General features: G+C 50.7%; 2 protein-coding genes across 6 annotated transcripts; one reads left to right on the top strand and one right to left on the bottom strand.

Annotated features, from left to right (window-relative positions):
• Nucleotides 1-43: 43 nt before the first annotated feature.
• Nucleotides 44-10,493, top strand: tmem221 (transmembrane protein 221). Its single transcript, XM_033046790.1, has 3 exons — nt 44-489; nt 3,924-4,009; nt 9,589-10,493. The coding sequence occupies exons 1-3, from the start codon at nt 191-193 to the stop codon at nt 10,071-10,073; spliced, it is 870 nt and encodes a 289-aa protein (XP_032902681.1). The 5' UTR covers nt 44-190; the 3' UTR covers nt 10,074-10,493.
• On the bottom strand, nt 5,050-19,237 carry borcs8 (BLOC-1 related complex subunit 8). Of its 5 annotated transcripts, XR_004416240.1 has the most exons (7): nt 19,093-19,237; nt 18,125-18,237; nt 16,743-16,807; nt 15,537-15,644; nt 13,609-13,636; nt 11,709-11,785; nt 5,050-5,670 (listed from the first exon to the last, which is right to left on the bottom strand). XR_004416240.1 is itself a non-coding variant. In XM_033046792.1 (6 exons), exons 1-5 carry the CDS (start codon nt 19,181-19,183, stop codon nt 13,643-13,645), a joined length of 429 nt encoding a protein of 142 aa, XP_032902683.1. In that variant the 5' UTR covers nt 19,184-19,237; the 3' UTR covers nt 5,050-5,670; nt 13,609-13,642. The 5 variants fall into 5 exon arrangements, 4 of the variants coding, with proteins under 4 accessions (XP_032902683.1, XP_032902682.1, XP_032902685.1 ...); XM_033046792.1 differs by lacking the exon at nt 11,709-11,785 and having other exon boundaries at nt 13,609-13,694; XM_033046791.1 differs by lacking the exon at nt 11,709-11,785.
• Between the last annotated feature and the right edge of the window lie 813 nt (nt 19,238-20,050).

Below are 20,050 nucleotides of genomic sequence, written 5' to 3'. Positions count from 1 at the left end.
GCTCTCCCACCCACTGAAGGTTATTTGGGACGGTCTAACCCCCGGCTCCGTGAACCTCATCTCTGGGCTGACCCGGGTTGTCTCGGACTTGTCGAGTGCCCCAGGTGAGTGAGAGAGGCAGTGATTGGCCCGCCGGAAGTGAGAGTGGGGCAAAGTCTGGAGCGTCGGCGGAGCGTCTGGCAGCGTAGACATGCAGAGGGCTGGCGGGAGGGCGGCGGGGACTCGGGGCGCCGCGTCCCGCTGCCTGGCCGCGCTGCTCTCGCTGGCCGCCCTGGCTGCTCTCATGACGCTGCCGCCGGCCGCTCTGCTGCTGCAGGAGCCGGGACCGCACTTGTCCCCGGTGCCCGTGGCGCTCGCCCGGCTGCTGCGCTGTGTGGCCCGCGGGCTCGCCTCACTCTCCGTGTCGCTGCACCTGTGCTGCCTGCTACTCGCTCTCCTCCTCGGGCACCTGGCGGCGCAGCCCGGCGGCGCCCACACACACCCCGACAGGTAAACGCAGCGGTGGCGCCCCGTGGCTGGACTGGTCCCCTCTCCACACCCGGCGATGGACGGGGAAACGGGATGGGGGGAGTAACACTCCCGCGGTCAGGCTGCAAGATTCACCTGCCGGCGGAACACCGAGGCGGGGGGGGGGGGGGGGGGGGGGGGGGTAGGAGCGGTGCCGAGGGAGCGCTGTGATGGGGCAGATGGTGCCGAGGAAGCGCCGCGCTCCCGTGAGATGCCGAGGAGGGAGGTGCGGTGCCGGGGGGGCTCCGCAGCAGGGGTGGGGGTGGGGGGGGGGGGGGGGGGGGATGGGGATTTAATGTTCCAGTTGTGGCGGGATTTTACTGGAGCGCACGGTCCGCCCTCCCCAAGGTGACTCTCTGTCCGACCGCTGTCCCGCATCCCCGGTCCCTCACCACCGCCGTGGCCGCGCCTCAGAGGCGCCTGGGGTTTCTTGAGATCCCGCTGCATTAGGCGCTACAGCAATGCAAGTCTTAGGGAATCAGTGCACCTCTACACGGGTGCTGGGCGGGTCTAATGACGGCAGGGATAAGATTGCAGCCCAAGTAAATGATGGGAGCAAGGTACGGAGGACCGGGGGACCTTCGGCCCATTATATCTATGTTAGCCCTTTGAGAGAACTCTCGGGCTGGTCCCGAGCAATGTAGGTTCTGCGGGTGTTGGAAAGGGCTGAATGTGTGCAGAGGGCGATCCCACAGGAGAAAGGAGATAATGACCAGATGATCACTCCCACCCACAGCCGGCTTGTCTTTAGGGCCCCTGGGTGCGGGGAGTGTGGGGATCTACTCGTCTCCCGGCATCAAGTGGTGGAAGGCGCCGCTTTGTGACTGTTCCAGAGGGGACACGATTATATCATCACCGCGATGTGGGTGAAAGCTCTCGGTTGCGTGAGTTGGGAATTGAATGAGCTGCCGTCTTTGTGTGAGCGTTTCTTCTCTCAACCCCTCCCCGGCACGGAGTGAACGTGTCGACCCCCAGCTGCCTGGCCGGGGCCGCCACCCGCCTGAATGGCTCTTTCACACAAAAGAGTGGCGGCGATCTGTGAGAGTTTGCTGCCTCGGTCCCTTCACGGCCGTGGCTGCCTTCCCGCAGGCTTGTGTTCAGAAAGGAATTCAATTGGAATCGCTGGATCAGCAGAGTGAGGAGAGGGGAGGCGAATTCCTACCGGGGATCGGAAGGGACAGTGTAAAGAATGGATGCAATGGGTTATTGTGCACGCAGCGCAGACTATCTGGCAAGGTGCTGCTTCTATGGACAAATAAACACTCCATAGTCATGCCCTCCGCAGGGCAATCGGCAAACAAGGGCATAGAAAAGAAACAGGAGAACAGGTTAACTCTTCAAATCCCTCTCCGTCGACACAGAGCCCGAGTGGAGGAATCTGGAGCATATGTGGTTGACTCTTCCCAATAATCCCCAGTTCGTGAACATCCGGGTGTAGGGCTGGCAGTGGGAGGATATAGATAGAGGATGGTTGGAAGAGACGAGACGACCAACAGTGGGAGGATTTAGAGAATGGGTTATTCTCACCCCATTCCGAACGACCACATTCTCGATATTGCGATTGGGTTCTTTTCTGGAATTCAGGGCAGTGAAGTGTGTGCTCTTTCGCATATGTTTACTGTGGAACTCCACAGATCAGCCTCCCTGTCACAGGCACCCCTACCCATCCACTACCCACTGCTTCCTGCCTCTAAGCCACCTCGCCTCTTCCTGCTCTGCCATCCCACCCCCACCCCCACCTCTCTGTATGTGGCTTCTTGCACCGCCCCACCACAGCTGGAGGAACAGCAAATCGCCTTCTGTCTCGGGAGGTTACAGCCCACATTGAATTATCCAACTTTAGATAACTCACTTTTGTTTTGTCTGGATCACAACCGCCTGTTTCTGCCAATCCTCTATTTGTGATTTTTGGTTCCGTTTTTCTCTTCCCAATTTTAGTGCATGGCCTGCCATAGGTTAGGTCCTGCATCAGCACTGGGAAGTATAACGCCCGCCAACGGAGAGGCACAGTGGCGCAGCGGTAGAGTTGCTGCCTTACAGCGCCAAAAGCCCGGGTTCCGCCCTGATTCTGCACGGAGTTTGTACGTTCTCCCCGTGAACTGCGTGAGTTTTCTCCGGGATCTCCGGTTTCCTCCCACACGTAGAGATTTGTAGGTTAATTGGCTTGGTAAAATTGTAACGTACCTCGAGTGTGTAATGTGCTAAAGAACGGGGATCATTGGTCGGCGTGGACTCAATGGGCCGAAGGGCCTGTTTCCGCTTTGTCTCTAAACTAAACTAAACCTATTTGGTCCACGTCTTATCCGCGATGTTGCCTTCAGTCTGGCCATCTCTCTCTCTCTCACCTTCACTAATTTTCTGTCTCTCAACTTTGACAGCGTCTTGGACCTGAAGCATTAACCCCGGGTCTCTCTCCACCAAAGCTCTCCACAGATGCTGCCCCATCTGTTCAGTCTTTTCTGCTGTTTTTAGATTTCCAGAAACTGCAGGATAATTTTACTTTCCTTTACTTTTGTTTTCGACCAAAGGTAAGTCTTGAAGAATTCCTTGAGACAGAGGGATGGAGAGGTTCAGGAAGAGGATTCCAAGTGGAGCCCGGCAGCGCTGCCATTGACAGAACAGTTATAGAGAGAGGCACACCACCAGTCACAGATCTCCAGTCCAAAAGACAACTTTCCGCCATCACCCTCGGTTACCGACCATTAAATCAAGTTTCTATCCATTCAGCTCTCTTCCCTGGATCCCATGGGATCTAAACTTTCAGAGCAGCGGAACCTTGTCGGATGCCTTGCTGAAATCCATATACACGTCTTCAGCTCTGCCTTCTTTCATCGACTTTTTTGGCCACATCATCAAAGAACAATCAGATTCGTGAGAGACGACTGTCAAAACCATGCTGACTATCCCTAATCAGCCCTTGTCCATCTAAATGCATGTATATCCTATCCCTCTAGTAACTTTCCAACCACAGATGTTAAGTTCACTGGCCTGTAGTTCCCAACCTTTACCCTGCAGCTCCTCTTCAATAAAGGCACATTTGCCATCCTCCAGCCACCCGCCTGTATTTAATGACGAAAAGTAAATCTCAGCCAGGGCTCCTAAAATGTCTTTTGCTTCCCAGTGTCCTCGGACAAATCAGTTAAAGTGGTTTGAAGGGCTGAGGAGATTGCAACATTGACATTGGGGTGAGGCTACAGCATGACGTTATAAGGTCAGGAACCTATGTAGCTCACTCATGTGAAAAGAAAAGATTATGGGAAGAAAACTCGGGAGTTCCTGGATTTCCCCCTTTTTACAGGGTCTGACGACCCTCTAGTTAAATCAGTGACTCTCCACAGCTGGAGCCTGGTCCAACAACTTCTCCAGCATCGTTGGTCTTTAGATTTTGACTGTTTCCATTTTCTCCTCCACTCCAGGGCTGGTTGGCTTCTCCTCAACAGCCGATCCTCTCGACATCTGGCTCTCACTGCATTCTGCCTGGGCGTCATCGTGTACCTGGCAGGTAAGTGCAGAGATGTGGAGCACCAGTTCCTTCTCCTGCAGACACTGGCTGTACTGTTGGCCATGGCTCGGAACTCGGGCTTGTGCTCCTAATCCGTGGGGGGTGTTTAGATATGAGGTGAGAGGAGATTCAAAAGTTACCTGAAGGCTAACTTTTTCCACACAGAGGGTGGTGCTTACATGGGATGACCTGCCAGAAGAATTGGTAAAGGCAGGTACAATGACATATTCAGAAGTCATTTGGGCACGCAGATGGACAGGAAAGGTTTGCAAGGATATGAGCCAGGTGCAGGCAAGTGGGACTAGCTTGTTTTGGCAACTTGGTTGGAACAGACAGAATGGCCTATTTCTGTGCAATTTGACAAGACGCTAATCAATATCAAATCCAATGAAATTTTCCTTATGCCTTTTGTGTGGGATGCTGCTGTGTGGTCTGCCTGCCATCTGGCAATGGAAGGCTGGCATGAGGCTCTCAGGTTAAACTCCCAGTGAGAAGCTGGGCTGTGCTTCTGTCCTGGACCTTCTCGTTAACCATTATGGGGTGTGCAGCAGGTCACTCTCACTCGTAGGGCGTGAGTGTCACAGATGTTGATGTTAGAAACGCCTCCAACTGCCCTGGATACCAAATGGGTCACTGGGCATGAGAGGTCAGATGAAGATAAACCAGACTGTTCATGGGCTCAGACGGATGGGGTTGGGATGAAGTGGTTCACTGACCATGGTCTGAACTTGTTCCATGATCACCGGACCAGTTTGGCAACATTACCATCACATTTGTGCATGCTCCCCATGAACATTCTCCGGGTGCTCCAATATCTACCCACACTCCAATGACGTATAGGTTTTGTAGGCTAATCAGATTAAGTAAAAATTGTAAATTTTCGCTAGTGTAAAGGATAGTGTTAAGTGTACAGGGATCACTGGTCGGTGCGAACTCAGTGGGCCAAAGGGCCTGTATTTTTAATTTAAAACTAAATTACTTAATCCCCAATGCACCATGCGTCACCCGCAAAGGCAGTGAAACTTGCCAAACCAGCTCACTACTTTCTATCCATTTATTTACCACAGTTAATGCATGCCCACCAAAACCACACAGAGTTCTCGGGCACTGGCCAGATCGAGCCCTCGTCACAGAATGGCCCAAACCGCATCTCGAGGCAGGAGTGAGGAGTTTCGAGCAGTGCAGCCGTGAGATCACACACCGAGGCTAGAGTCTTTTTTACTGTGCTTTCAGCTATCGTGAGGAGGGTCTTGATGGAAACTGGGACCAAATGTCCTCTGTGCACAATCTTCTTTATCACAGATAACAGCGGGCAGGCGAGCCTTCGCCCCGTCAGTGTGCAACATGTCTTGGATAGAGAACCAAGGAACAGCTTGCGTGCAGGAGTGGTACAGCTTTAGTGGAATAAACTCTTCAGCATTGTCACAAAGTGCTGATGAAACAAGTTCTACCAGAGGCAGCTCCGAGTGCCCGTGTGGGAACGCACATGCATACGCAAGTACACAAATGCATGTGTACACATATGCAAATGCGTACACACACACACAACCAGCTCTGTCACCTCTCCGATCTCCTCAGAACCTCGCAGTGTCTGATGCGGTTGGTTCGCATGGGCTGGGGTGAGCTTGACGGCCATTGTTCACTGAATACACCATCCAACACTGTGGAGAAACCAAAGCAGACGTCAGCCTTGCTGGGTTAGAGTGTTGCCCCCACTCACCGTCAGTGAGGCAACATCCTGCCAGGTCAGCCACTGACCCCGAAAGGCCAGAGGTCCCTGGTTTGATTCCTGCTCCCTACCAACAGGTGCAACATGACATTGAGGGGGGATCTTATAGAAACCTACAAAATTCTTAAGGGGTTGGACAGGCTAGATGCAGGAAGATTGTTCCCGATGTTGGGGAAATCCAAGACAAGGGGTCACAGCTTAAGGATAGAGGGGAAATTCTTTAGGACCGAGATGAGAAAAACATTTTTCACACAGAGAGTGGTGAATCTCTGGAACTCTCTGCCACAGAAGGTAGTTGAGGCCAGTTCATTGGCTATATTTAAGAGGGAGTTAGATGTGGCCCTTGTGGCTAAAGGGATCAGGGGGTATGGAGAGAAGGCAGGTACGGGATACTGAGTTGGATGATCAGCCATGATCATATTGAATGGCGGTGCAGGCTCAAAGGGCCGAATGGCCTACTCCTGCACCTATTTTCTATGTATCTATGACATGAGGCCTCAATGCCATCGAGCTGGGTGGGGGAAGATGGACTCGGCAAGTATGCACGGCTCTGGGGAAAAAGCATGTCTAGGGAACCATTAGAGAGCTTCACCAGACCATTCAGAACCCATGGCTGAATGTTCTGCTGCAGGTATCGTTCTAAATGTTGGTGATGGGGCAATGCCTGGCCAACTTAACGTCACGAGGGGCCACAGTGGGTGTGGGAGGTAGGAGGAAGTTGGAACATTGCTGCTCCCTTTACTCAGCCCTGTCACAGTAGTATCCAACTGTGCATTGGACTGGGTTGATCTAACCAGATGCCAAGAGTAAGGCAGGCTTGACAAGGGCACCGGTCTATTCTCCTTTGGAAGGGGACTGACCTTGAATTTGTGTTCTTCAGATCGTTGGGAATTAATGTACAAATCAAAACTTGCTTCCACAAGTTGGAAGCTCTCTCTCCAGTGCTTCTGAAGATGGAAACACTGGCCAAGGAACCGGAGGGGGGTTGGGGAGACCAGTGTGCGATGGAACACGCTGCCTGTGAGGGCAGTGGAAGCAGATTGAATGGAAGCTTGCAATAAGGAATGGATAAATGCTTGAACGACAGAGCGGATGGAAAGCCTGGGTCCACAATCAGCTCCAGAAGAGCGTGGACTGATGGTCATTGTCAGCATGATCCAATTCCAATCCATCAATTGCGACGGTCCACACTTGCCGGGCAGGCACAGACTCCACAGTGTGTAGTGAGACCATGATCTGCCTACTCTGTGTAACAGACAGCAAGGCTGCTCTGAACCACAATATACCATGGAAACGAACCCTTGTGTCAGGGAGGTAGCTGCAGTTTGCAGTTCAGTGGGTCAGCTCTCTGCTGCCTGTTAGCTACAAGACACAAGTCCATAATCCGGGCGAGGGATGTATGCAGACGCAGCTCTTGATGGATTGCACGGAGCGATGGGAGCTGCCGATGGACTGCATGTGGAGCAGTCGGGATATGGAAAGTGTAGTGGACGGGACGTTTAGTGAGCTGGTCACCCCGCAGATGCAGAGAGAGCGGGGATATCGGTGTCCACCAGGAAGGGCTGTCAGGGCAAGTAGTGCAGATGCTTGGTTGGGTCCCCTAACAGATACACCATGTTCGGGACTGTTTGAGACGGGGAAGGGAGTGGTCTCCCGCCCTCCCAGACACACAGCTTGTGGCACTGCAGTGGGTGTTGCTGTACGGAGGGAAGGGGAACAGGACCGGGAGAACGAGAGTGGTTGGGATTCTATCAAAGGGCGGGCAGATAGAAGACTCTGGTTTGGTGCATTGCCTCCCTGGTGCTGGGGTCAAGGATATCTCAGAGTGGCTGCAAGATGTTTTGACGGGGTAGGGCGAATAGTCAGCAGTTGTGGTCCATGGTGGTACCAGCGACATGTGTAGGGGAAGGCATGAGGCCCTCCACCATGTGTTTGGGCAGCCAGGTAGCCATTTTTACCAGCAGGACCTCAAAGCCTGTAATCTGTGGATTGCTTCCACTGCAACACTATAGATTTCAGGGTAGAGAGCAGTGAATCCTGAAGCATTTCGACATTATGAAGGATAGGTGCTGGCAGTCTTTAATGCATTAAGGTGGATGGAACCCAAGGTCTGACCAGGTATATCCTAGGATGATGTGAGAAGCAGGGAGATTGCTGAGACCCCGGCAGATATTGTTGTACCTTTGTTAGACAGAGGTGAGGTACTGGGATGGTAGCGAATATTCTTATTTTAAGAAAGGCAGCAACAAGCCACTGGGCACAAGTTGGATCAGTGGCCTGTTTCCAAGCTGTAGAGTTATTTGAACATCATCTCAATGGATCCAGGAGTGAAATCCTCCATTTCAAGCACAGACAATGTAACTTTTGCTAGAGAAATGATATAAAACGCTGTGTGTGGCCCAATGATTCTTCTGCCTGGCATCTGCACAGGAATAGATCACTCAGTCCTTCAAGCCAGATCTGCTAAACCGTTAGATCACACAAGATCTGCACTTTAACTTCAGCCACCCACGTTGTTCCCATAATCCTCAATCCCACCCCCCAACATTGATCAGTCGTGGCTGAAATCTTACTTGGATCTCCAGGTTCATCAGCACCTTGGAATAGCACAGGATATCATATTTCCACATCTTGACATCACCCCCTTAATAATAAAACATTGGGATGTGTAGGATCAGAGTAAATGGGTGGTTGATGGGCCAAGGGACTATGTCTCTATGACTGCGATTCGCCTCTTTGTTCTAGATGCCTCTCCTTCCTCCTTCAAAAGAGCAAGCAGTTTGCCTTTCCACTCATTAAATATCTTCAACCACCTTCATCGGAAAACACCGATAATGCTAAATAACAAGGGTCTGATGGGCATAAGGGTTGTGCAACAAACCCGCCAGCTCCTATTGCATGCTGGAGTCTCCTTCCCACACATCACTCGGCCCCTCACCTCCAACCCCTCTCTTCCAGGCGCACAGCCCTAAATTGCGTCTGCCACAAAACGACCCCACCCTCGATTGTTGTTACCAGAGACCTGTCTTGCATTGCAAGACCCATCCTCATCGGGGAAGTGGATGGCCAGTACAGAACGCCAGGTAGGCCCTGCCACGTATCTTGAGTCAGACAGCATCCCACCCCCAATGCCCCTCTTCTACCCACAAAGATAGAGCTCTTGGGTCACCAACAAAGTGCCAGCATTTCCCATCATCTGTGGGCATTCTCAGACTTGACATCAACTCCAAAATATAACACCAGCTCCAGGAATTGTTTTTTTCAGGGGGAGCTTGGCATCACAATATACGCTGACAACAAACGCGCCACAGCTTACCCATTATTTGTGAATATTATGTTGCAGATGGAGAGGGCTTCATTTTCCGTGAGGGAGATTGCTGTGACATGCAAAAGGAGTTTTACTCCGACTAACCCCTGTGTTTTGCCTGGGAGCATGTGATGGGACAGAGTGGGGGAGCTTTACTGTGTACCTGCCCTGGACGTGATGGGACTTAGAGGAAGCTTTACTCTTATGTCTAACCCATGCTCTCCTTGCCCTGGAGAGTCCCCTATACTGGAGAAGAATTGAGCCAAACTGTCCCCCTGCCCTAGGAGTGTGCGATGGGACAGTGCAGAGGGAGCTTTACTCCGTGTCCATCCTATTCTGTCCCTGACCTCGGAGTGTGCGATGGGATAATATAAGGGGAGCTTTATTGGGAGTGTTGGACAGGATCGTTTATTCTCAAGTGTTGATGAATGAACCTGGGAAAGTTTAACACGTGTCAAATGTCAACTCCAGTGCTAGTATGTCGTGCTGCGTTTCCTTTGCCTCTGTGCACTACATGTGGAGATTGTTTGCTTCCCCCGTCAGCTCTCTGCATCCACGTGCTGCTGGAGTTTGAGAAGGAGAGTGCGATAGCAAGTGCCAGTGTCCTTGGTGCTGGAGCGCTGGCAGCAGCCACCATTGTGGTGCACGCGCTGGTGAAGGCTTGCCGAGCGGACGGGCCGGGTGGTCCCGAGCATGCTGACACCCTCTTCGAGAACAGCTGCCCCTCTCGAGGCAGGTACCTGGATCCCGAGCGTTTGGACCAGGCAGAGGAAGAGGACTCATCGCGCATGCCTGCCTTCCACAAGGAGACAGCCTACGAGCGATACCGGGAGCAAAAGGCCTTCTACGTGGCTACTTCGGCCAGCCGCAATGGGTATGGGCGATCCCGGGCTCAGCGTGCTGCCCGCACTCTGCCCGCTGCCCGCACCTTGCCCCCCGCCGGATCCTGGGACGGAGTCTCCCACGAAATGAGGCGGGTGCTTGCACGCAAGGGGACTGTTTGCAGGAGGGACTCAACGCTGGTCTGAGCCCTATATCGTCAACACAATGGAAGCAACATTGACACCGATCCTGCCCCCAGCACAGGCTCACTCTCGCTTCCTCACCTCTTGCCCACCAATACTTCAACCGGGAGAATTAATTTTGTCTGCATCAAAGCTAGACCATAACCACAAGCCGCCTTTACCCTAGGACTGAGGAAGAAACAGCGAGTGGCGAAGAGGGATGTGAGATGAATTGGGGTCAGTCATGATCAGGAGGAGAAGGAAGACAAAGACAGCAACGGGAAGCCAGGAAATAAATAGAAAAAAAAAATAACCAACATTTCTAACATTTTCTACCTTTAGGAAAGAGTTCTGTTTTAAATTGTACCTTTACTGCACTGTAAAGGTTGTGTGCCTTTGAATACAATCTTTCTCATTAAAAGTTACTTACAATGTTGTGTTAAACTGCGAGCTTGATTCACAAATAAATGAATGTTAAGAGGAAGATCCAGGGATGATATCACCCAGGCCTCAGTCCATCCCTCAGTTGCTGAGACCAATCAAACACCCCAGCACCAGTTCACTAAAAATAGGTTTGGAGTCAAAGCAACAAGCAAGCCATCATATAAAGAAACACAGGAGGAAGCCATTCAGCCCCTCTTGCCTCCTCTGTCATTCAATGAGACCATGGCTACTCCGTCCTCCAGGCATATCTTTGTATCCCTTGATTCTCTCAACATCCTAAACACATTTGCTCTCTCTCTCTCTCTCTCTCTCTCTCTCTCTCTCTCTATCTCTCTCTCTTGCTCGGATACAGTTAGTGAGGGAACTTCCACAGAAAAAGCCACAAATATGGAATTGGGTCCTTTCAGTTGATATTTATCTGCGTGGTTGTCTGGGTTCAAGCATTGCTGCCCAGCCTCAGCCCAGTCACATATCATTTGAATAGTACGGGTGTCAGAGGTTATGGGGAGAAGGTAGGAGAATAGGATTGGGGGGGGGGCAAGATAGATCAGCCATGATTGAATGGCAGACTTGATGGGCCGAATGGCCTAATTCTGCTCCTATCACTTATGAATCATGGCACTCCTATAGGTGTACATGTTGAGAGGTGGTTCGGGTATGAGCTCAATATTTTATCGAATATCTGCACATCCTCCATCACCACAATATGCTTTCAATTTTTCCCTGCTTTTCTGTGAAATATCCTGGGTCAGGTATGGAAAACGATTTGTGTCGGAAAGAATTGCAGATGCTGGTTTACACCGAAGATAGACACAAAATGTGGGAGTAACTCAGCGGGTCAGGCAGCATCTCTGGAGAAAAGGAATATGTGACATTTTTGGTTGAGACCCTTTCGTCAGACTGAGAGTCATGGGAGAGGGAAACTAGAGGTATGAAAGGGTACAGCTCCTATGGAAAAAGATATAATTATTCTCACTGGGTCAAGTTGAGGTTGGAATTTAACACTTTAGTTGAACAGAAGTCTACCCTCGGCACCCCTAGAGTAGATGAGGGGAAGGATTACGTAAGGGATGCTCTCCACAGTGACAGTGATTGGATAATGGTCGGCTGAGTGGGACATTGCAATTCAGTGAGGGACACAAAGCCCCGACCCTGCTCACTGACGGGAAGGGGTCTTGGAGACTGAAGGAGAACAATATACCGCCTCTCGCTCACCTGGCCCTTGAAGACAAGCCTGATGCTCGTGCGACTTATTCTCCAACCCAAGCTCAGGACATTCTTTGCATCACTTCCTGTGGTGATCAAAAGAAACACCAAGGTAACTAATGCCCGATCAAAAAATTATGCACATACACAATTTAACTTTCTGCTCCTCGCATCCCACTTCCCCGCCATTATTCTTTGTTCTGTACAGGACTGGTGGGCACTGTGGGATTCGGTGATGGCTCCCAATGTGTATTAAAATGCTTTGGGATAAGGATATCAGGTAATATATATTTAAGAATGCTAATGATACTGTTCCTATCCATTACCCAGAAGTAACTCCACACTGCACATTTCCCACAGTGTTGTGTGATCCAACGTTATTTAATAATCTCTTGTGCGGGAGGCGAGACCGATGTAGAAAGGCTTCGGGGAGATATGTCAGGCTGTCTGAATGGGCAAGGATGTGACCTGAACTGCACACAATACTCCAAGTGTGGTTTCAGCATCATCTTGTGCACTTGTAACATGATGTCCCAACTTTTGTCTCAGTGCCCTTGTTGATGAAGGAAAGCATATTAAACACAACTCTGTCTACCTGTGTCACCACGTTCAGGGAATGATGTATCAGTATCCCAAAGTCTCTCTGTTTTATGACACACCCAAGGGGCCTGTATTTACTGTGCAAGTCCTGCCCTGGTTTAATTTCCCAAAATGCAACACTTCACACTTGTCTACTAGGTTAAATTCCATCTGCCATTCCTTGGTCCACTTTCCCAGTTGATCTCAGTTGCGGTAATCTTAGACAAACTTCCTCATAGTACACTACCACTAATTGTGGTATTATCCACAAACTTGAACAGGGCAACTACAATCTGATCCAAATCGTTAAATTAGATGACAAACACCACCGTTGTATGTAGACAAGCACCACTGCACACTGTTCCCTGAAGCACACCACTGGTCACAGGCATCGAATTTGAAATACAACCCGACAAATACCACCCTCTGCCTCCTACCACAAGACCAATTTAGTATCCAACTGGGTAACTCATCCTGGATGCCATGTGATCCAACCTTGCAGACCAGCCTACCATGCAAATCCTTGTCAAAGGTCTTGCTAAAGTCCGTGAAGACAATGTCTATCGCCCAAACCTCATCAATGCCCTTGGCCATGTTTTCCCATATGTAAAGCCGTGGAGACTATCCCAAATCTGTCCTCGCCTTTCCAAATGAAGATAGATCCTGCCTCTAAGAATCACTTCAAGGAACTTGTCCACCACTTATGTTAGGCTCAGCAGCCTTTACTTCCCTGACTTTTTTCACAACTATTCTTTAATAAAGGCACAATATTAGCCACCCAGTACCTCATTTGTGGCTCATGATGACACAAATTTCTCTTACAGAGATGCAGCACATTTGTCCCTGGTTTCCCACAACACCCTGTGACAGCCTTTATGTTTCACTCTTCCTTCCCTCTCATGCCGAGATTCTCAGCACTTCGCCATAGCTCTTCAGTGGAGATTAGCAGAGACCTGGCCTCTCCATTGCTCGGAGGACCTGCTTGTCACCCAAACCCCACACTCTTGCTGCTCCAACTGAACGGCCTGTAAAAGGAGAAAGATGTATTGCTTGGCACACATGCAGACCGTCCCATCTCAAGGTCAATTTCACTGGCTGCTTTAGGCTCACAGAAGCTACTAATTCACAATTTTTACATTTCAATTTGATATATGTCATTAAAGTAATATATGACCTGCACCCACAGTAATTGAAATAATTTAAGAGATTGTTCAAGATAGGCGGTAAGGTGGGAGATCTGCATGGGTCAAAGTATTATTCATGATTTAGCAGCGATCAAGGCTGCTTTGGCACCAGGCCAGCTTGTGCTCCTGGTATCAGCAATACTAACCTGGAAAGGGAGGGGTGCACGCTTGGCTCTGCACTCAGGAAGAAGAGAAGGAGGGAAGTTCAGGAACTGCCTGTGTAACAACGGAACTGTAACAGACACGCACATCACTAAAGCTGCATGCAGCGATGGGTGAAGAAAAATATAAGATGGAAAAATGCAACGTAAACTGTGGAGTACTGAGGGTTCATTACAACAGTGGAGCAAGGGATTGACTCTGCAACATGTGTCCAACGATTCGGCCTGAGAACAGGCAATGGACATGCAGCAAGACCATAACCATTGGCATTGAATAATTTCCCTTGGATCCCACCACTCGAGATCCAGTGTACCAGTTGTGCAAGACCTAACATATGGCATGTGTGGTTTTCAACATGTAAATGTGGCTTTGGGGAAGAGTTTCTCAGAGCTGCCAAACAGAGGAGTTGTTTCCATCATGCACAGAATGGGAAGGCTTTCAGCAAAAAAAAACAATGTACTGGAGAAAGTCAGTGGGTCAGGCAGTATCTGTGGAGGGAATGGACAGATGATATTTCAGGTCATGAACCTTCTTCAGATCAGCCTGAAGGAAGGACCCCACACAAAATATCACCTAGTCATTTTCTCTACAGATGCTACCTGACCTGCTGAGTTCCTCCAGCCTCTGCAGTCTCGTCTCTTTAAGAGTGAGCTTTCAGCTGGTGCCCCGACTGACAGCTGGCCCTTAACTTCATGCACTTCCGCCTGAGCCCTAGCTTCATTTATTCAGTGTCCCAGCGTAGCTATATAGCTTGAATAGCTTGTTTTGTTTTCTTGAACTTTTTTTATGTTTGTTTATTATATTATCAGTACTGCGTTAACAAACCTAGTTTGCTGTTGCAATTAAGAATTTCTTGTTCCCTTTTGGTTCATATGACGATAAAATACTCTTCACTCTTTTGATTCTTGATGGAGGTAGGTAGTGCTGAGGTCACCAAGACATGAGAGGCTGCAGATCAAATGCTAGTCAATGGGATTAGTGTGGTTGGGTACGATGGTCAGCATGGGTGTAATGGGCTGAACGGCCTGTTTCCGTGCTGCATGACTGTGCTCAAGCAGGTGTGTGGATATGGGGTAGAGGAAGATGATGTCATGGAGAATGCAGATGTCAACACACACATGAAAAGGCTGCCAAATTCTGTTGCAATGGACACTCAGTACTCAACAGAACTAGGACACAGGTACAAGAAAAATACCAAAATTCAAATATCAAACTAAACACTCCCCCCGGGGGTTTCATTAAATCAGCACATCACCATTCACTATATTTGAATCTGGCATTTCTTTATCCCTCATTGAAAATCAAATGAATTCTCCACCCCTCCTGTGAAGTACATTCACGTCTGGTACTCACTCATTTTTAGTCGATATTGATAGGAAGGCGCAGCTAGAGCAAATCGCCACGGCAACACCCTTCCCATTGCGTTTGGGAAAAATGTAGCAGCCCGACAGATGGGTGGGAATGCCATCCTGCGACCACTCATGGCGAGGAAGCAGCAGCAGGAGGCGCTGAGTGTGGGAGGACTTATGGGGGCCATACGCTCTCCATCCAGCATCAACCACCCATCCAGACCACGCGCCCAGTCTCACAAAGGACTTTGGCCACAACAGAACCAAATGAATTGCAGTGAACGTATCCATTCGATTTTCCTATTCCCACCGTTAAGTTGCAATAAGACCAGCTAGCACCATGAACTGAATTTCTGAGACAAAGTGGTCATGTTCACAGGCGGGCATTTCCATGGCAAGTCTAACCTCCCTGCAAGGACGGGGCAGGCCTGATGTGCTGTTTTTAATGGCTCCCCCAACATCACCCGAACACAATGAGTGAACTCAAACCACAGGAATGGGGTGAGGCGGGGCGGGGAAGGGAGGGTGGGCACACCAAGCAGAACCTAAGGCCCTCGCAGTACCTGCGGCTCTGCAAAGAGCTCATCTGGTCCTTGATGCTGATGGCTTGTCGGAGCAACCCCTCAATGTTTTTGAAGTAGGCTGCACTGTTAGACATGCTCTTCACCGCACTGCACGAGGAGGCGAAAGGATTACAAGTTAAGGGTAAAAGTTAAGATCACATCGCAAGGAAGAATATCCAGCACAAGCAACAGTGACTGAGGCAAGTCTCCTGTCCTCCACATAAAAGAATGTAAAACGTGGAGGCCGTTACAGGGACAGGAAGCACAACACACAGCATCGATTATCGCTGACAAATAGACAGGGTGACATGGAACCCCGTACAGCTGGTGGCAACATGGAATTGTGACACACTAGTCTGTTGCCAATTTTGTAACATGCATTGAGGGTTTAACCGTGCGTCTAACTAGTGGCGCCCACTCCAGGGAGTGTGGATGGGGCAATGTAGGGCTTGGCTCAATATCCAACCCCATTTGCTTTGGGCATTCATCCTGAGGCCTGATCATTGTATGCCTTCCTTCTTTGTTGTATGTAGAGTATACATCCAGCATCTTTTCTTAAATGAGGAAACCAAGACGGTAAGCAACACTCCAAACCTCACTTTATCTTGTATCACTGGAGCATTATCTCACTATCTTCCCATTATATTCACCTGACAATAAACATTAACATGTCGTTGGACTTGCTAAATACATGCCACGTCAGTCTACCAGCCTTCTGCAAGTCAAGGAGTCCCACATCCCTCTACATATTCAAACTCTGCCGTCTCACCATTTGGAAATAATGCTTTTGTTAATCTATATTTCCTGCTAGAATGAACAATTTCACATTCTTTCATTAAATACTCCATTTGCCAGATCTGAGATAATGGATCTGCACCCGTTTGAACCCTCATTGTGTGCCCTTCACAAAGATTTACCTTGAATGGGCAATCTGTTATTTTTAAGCAGTGACCACTCTCGATCAAAATCCCTCAAGATTTTTTGTTTCAAACAACCTCTCATTCTAAACTCCCAACAGATGGCGACCCAGTACTTCCAACCATTCCTCGTTTCTCTTGTCTTTCGAGAAGGAGCCAAGATTATATCTTCCCTTCCAAACGCACCTCCTGCATTCATTTATGTGATGCACACAGACCTTGCTCCAGAGGGTGCCTGGCATACAGCATGTTTACAATACCGTATACCCGCCCTCCCTCCAGGCCTCACCTGCAGGCATACTCCACAGTATATATCGCTCCTTGGCATTGTTCTTCCACGCCTTGCATGTCTGTCTGCAGAGGAAACAAAATACAAGGTCGCACACCACTGATTAACTGGACAGCTTTCACTTCAGGGCCAAGAAATCCTTCCTTTGGTCTGACTGGTCAGTAACGGACTGAGGTTCCTCATGCCCATAAATCAGGTCCTTCTTCTTTGTGTATGCCTGTACATGCATGCATGCACACTGGGGTGTGTCCATGCACACACTCTTGCTTGCATGGACACACCCCAGTGTGCATGCAAGCAAGTCAATGTGTTCATTTGGTTGCAGGCAATTAGTCATAATGTCACAGATGGGAGACAGGCCCTTTGGCTCAAGTTATCCATGCTGACCAAGATGCCTATCTCAGCTTGTCCCATTTGTTCATTTTAAGCTCATACCTCACTCCACATTTCCAAATACATTTTAAATGTAGTTAATGTACTTGCCTCAACTACTTCCTCTGGCAGCTCAATACATATACCCACCACCCTCTGTGCAAATAAGTTGCCCCAGGTTCCTTTTAAATCATTCTCCAATCACAAACCTATGACATGTCTTTTTTGATATCCCTTCCCTGGAAGAAGACTGCATTCAACTTACCTTTGTCCCTCATGAGTTTATACATGTCTCTAAGAATACCCCGAGGTCTCCGATGCTCCAAGGAATAAAAAGTTAGTCTGACCAACCTCTTCCTGTAGTTCAGGCCCACGAGTCCTGGCAACATGCTTGTAAATCCTCCCTGCACATTTTCTTCTAACAATATGACATATTTTTGTTGCCCAGAACTGTACACAATATTCCAAGCATGACCTCACTAGCGTGTTGTACAAATGTGACATGACGCCCTAAAGTTTATACTTAATCCCCTTAATGATAATACCAGTATGCCAAAGGCCTCCTTCACTACCCTGTCAATCTGAGGTGGCATTTTCAGGGAGCTATATGCTTGTTCCCCAAGATCCCTCTGCTCCACAACGCTCCTCAGGGCCCTGCCATTCGGTGCGAGGTCCTGACCTCATTTGACTTCCCAAAATGACCTCAGACATTTAAATTAAACTGCATTTGCCATCCCTCAGCCCACTTGCCCAGCCTGCCAGGTTTGGTTTGGGTTTATCCTCCACAGTGGGTGTATAAATAGTTGAAGGCCTGTGTAGATCTGGAACGAGGAAGTGGTAATGAGGAAGAGAAATGAAGACGAGAAATAGAGGTAGTCAGGAGTGAGGTGGGTGGGGGGGTGGCATTGGCAAGGAAGGGTGGAGAGGAGCAGGTGTGGTCGTTTCTGACAGGATTGGCAAAAGTAAGGTTACACTGAAGCCAAGGATTCGGCAGCGCTCAGTCCCCTCACCTTGTGCTGCACCAGCTCGGGGAGGGATCGCCGGACGTGCTCCTGGAGACGGTAAAGAGCCACCGATGGTTCGTTGGCCAGAAAGTACATGCTCTCCGTGAACTTATCTGTAACTGATGATAACAGGGATTTAGACCCGGGGTGGTTCGGGGGGTGGGTGGGGAGAATGACAGCGGTGGGAAGAGGAGGGCCGGGATTGGGAGGCCTCGGCGGGGGGGGGAGAGACGAAGACGGGGGGTTCTCCTGTTTCCTAGGCCCGGCCCCCCCCTCCCCTCCTCACCCTCCCCTCACCCTCCCCTCCCCTCACCCTCCCCTCCTCACCCTCCCTCCCCTCCTCACCTCTCCCCTCACCCTCCCCTCCCCTCACCCTCCCCTCCTCACCCCTCACCCTCCCCTCACTTCCTCACCCCTCCTCTCCCCCTCCCCTCCCCTCCTCACCCTCCCCTCCCCTCCTCACCCCCTCCCCTCCCCACCCCTCCCCCATCCCCTCACCCTCCCCTCCCCTCACCCTCCCCTCCTCTCACCCTCCCCTCCCCTCCCCCCTCCCCTCACCTCCCCTCCCCTCACCCTCCCCTCCTCTCACCCTCCCCACCACTCCCCTCCCCTCACCCTCCCCTCCCCTCACCCTCGCCACCACTCCCCTCCCCTCCCCTCACTCCTCACCCCTCCCCTCACCCTCCCCACCACTCCCCTCCCCTCACCCCTCACCCCTCCCCTCCTCTCACCCTCCCCTCCCCTCCCCTCCCCTCACCCCTCCCCTCACCCTCGCCACCACTCCCCTCCCCTCCCCTCACTCCTCACCCCTCCCCTCACCCTCCCCACCACTCCCCTCCCCTCACCCCTCACCTCTCCCCCCCTCTCCCCTCCCCTCACCCCTCCCCTCACCCTCACCCCTCCCCTCCCCTCACCCTCACCCCTCCCCTCCCCTCACCCTCCCCTCACCCTCCCCTCCTCTCCCCTCCCCTCACCCCGACGAACTCGCAGCTGCAGCTCCGGCTCCTCCATGTCGCCAACAAAGATCTTTGGTCGCCGCCGCCGGAAGTGTCCACCGCTCCGCATCCCCCGAAGTCACGGAGCCGAGATGCGGGTTCCGAGCTTTGCTTCCGCCGCAGTCGGAAGGTGGGATGCAAATAAGGGTGTTTGGTGGGATGTGGGCGGCACCAGTACTCCGGGCCGTTGCCAAGTGTCGCCGGGCGGGTGTGCAGCCTCCGAAGCCCCTGATCCGGCAGCAACGGCGAGAACACAGAACTGTGCAGCAGAGCTTCAGCCCACAATGTCTGTGCCGCACATAATGTCAACTATTATCTGTCTACACATAACCTACCTATTCTTTAGGGAACGGATGTTTGGGGGAAACAGGAGAGAACAGGTAGTATTAGCAAGATTGAGGATAGGACACACTCACCTGAACAGCACATTAAAAATGTTGGGAAAACACCCTACTGGGATGTGTGAGGAATGCCATCAGCCGGAAACAGTTCAGCATGTAGAAGATATGAAACAGAAAGAAGAGTTTTGATCAGTGAAATGAAGAAAATTGGAATGACAGATATATCAGAAAAGAACATTCTAGAGTGTGGAGGGGAAGGAAAAGGAGTAAAGGTGTTGTTTAATTTCTTGAGGGCCTCTGGCCTTATAAAAGGGATATAATGTAAAGACATGAGGACTGTGGAGTGAAGCCAGAAGGTGGCAGCAATGCAACATTGTGGATGCCGGCTGCCGTAAAACTCCAAAGAAGAAGAAGAAGAAGGGAACGGAGGTTCCCCTCTTCGACTATAGATGAGGCTCTCACCAGGGTCTCCTCTATATTCCGTAGCTCCGCTCTCACTCCCCATCCCCCCACTCGCAACAAGGACAGAGTCCCCCTTGTCCTCACCTTCCACCCACCAGCCGTCACATACAACAAATAATCCTCCAACATTTTCG

The sequence above is a fragment of the Amblyraja radiata genome, chromosome 29, assembly GCF_010909765.2.
Source record: "Amblyraja radiata isolate CabotCenter1 chromosome 29, sAmbRad1.1.pri, whole genome shotgun sequence".
Lineage (NCBI taxonomy): Eukaryota > Metazoa > Chordata > Chondrichthyes > Rajiformes > Rajidae > Amblyraja > Amblyraja radiata.
Note: the sequence above shows the minus strand (reverse complement) of the source record. Positions and strands in the feature narration are given on the sequence as shown.

Excerpts from the sequence above, each read along its gene's own strand:
- tmem221 (XM_033046790.1), top strand. The coding sequence starts at position 191 with ATGCAGAGGGCTGGCGGGAGGGCGGCGGGGACTCGGGGCGCCGCGTCC. Across the intron at positions 490-3,923 it reads GCCCACACACACCCCGACAG|GGCTGGTTGGCTTCTCCTCA; the intron begins GTAAACGCAGCG and ends CCTCCACTCCAG. Across the intron at positions 4,010-9,588 it reads CGTCATCGTGTACCTGGCAG|CTCTCTGCATCCACGTGCTG; the intron begins GTAAGTGCAGAG and ends TTCCCCCGTCAG.
- borcs8 (XM_033046791.1), bottom strand. The coding sequence starts at position 19,183 with ATGCGGAGCGGTGGACACTTCCGGCGGCGGCGACCAAAGATCTTTGTT. Across the intron at positions 16,808-18,124 it reads CCGAGCTGGTGCAGCACAAG|ACAGACATGCAAGGCGTGGA; the intron begins GTGAGGGGACTG and ends TTTCCTCTGCAG. Across the intron at positions 15,645-16,742 it reads ACTGTGGAGTATGCCTGCAG|TGCGGTGAAGAGCATGTCTA; the intron begins GTGAGGCCTGGA and ends CTCCTCGTGCAG.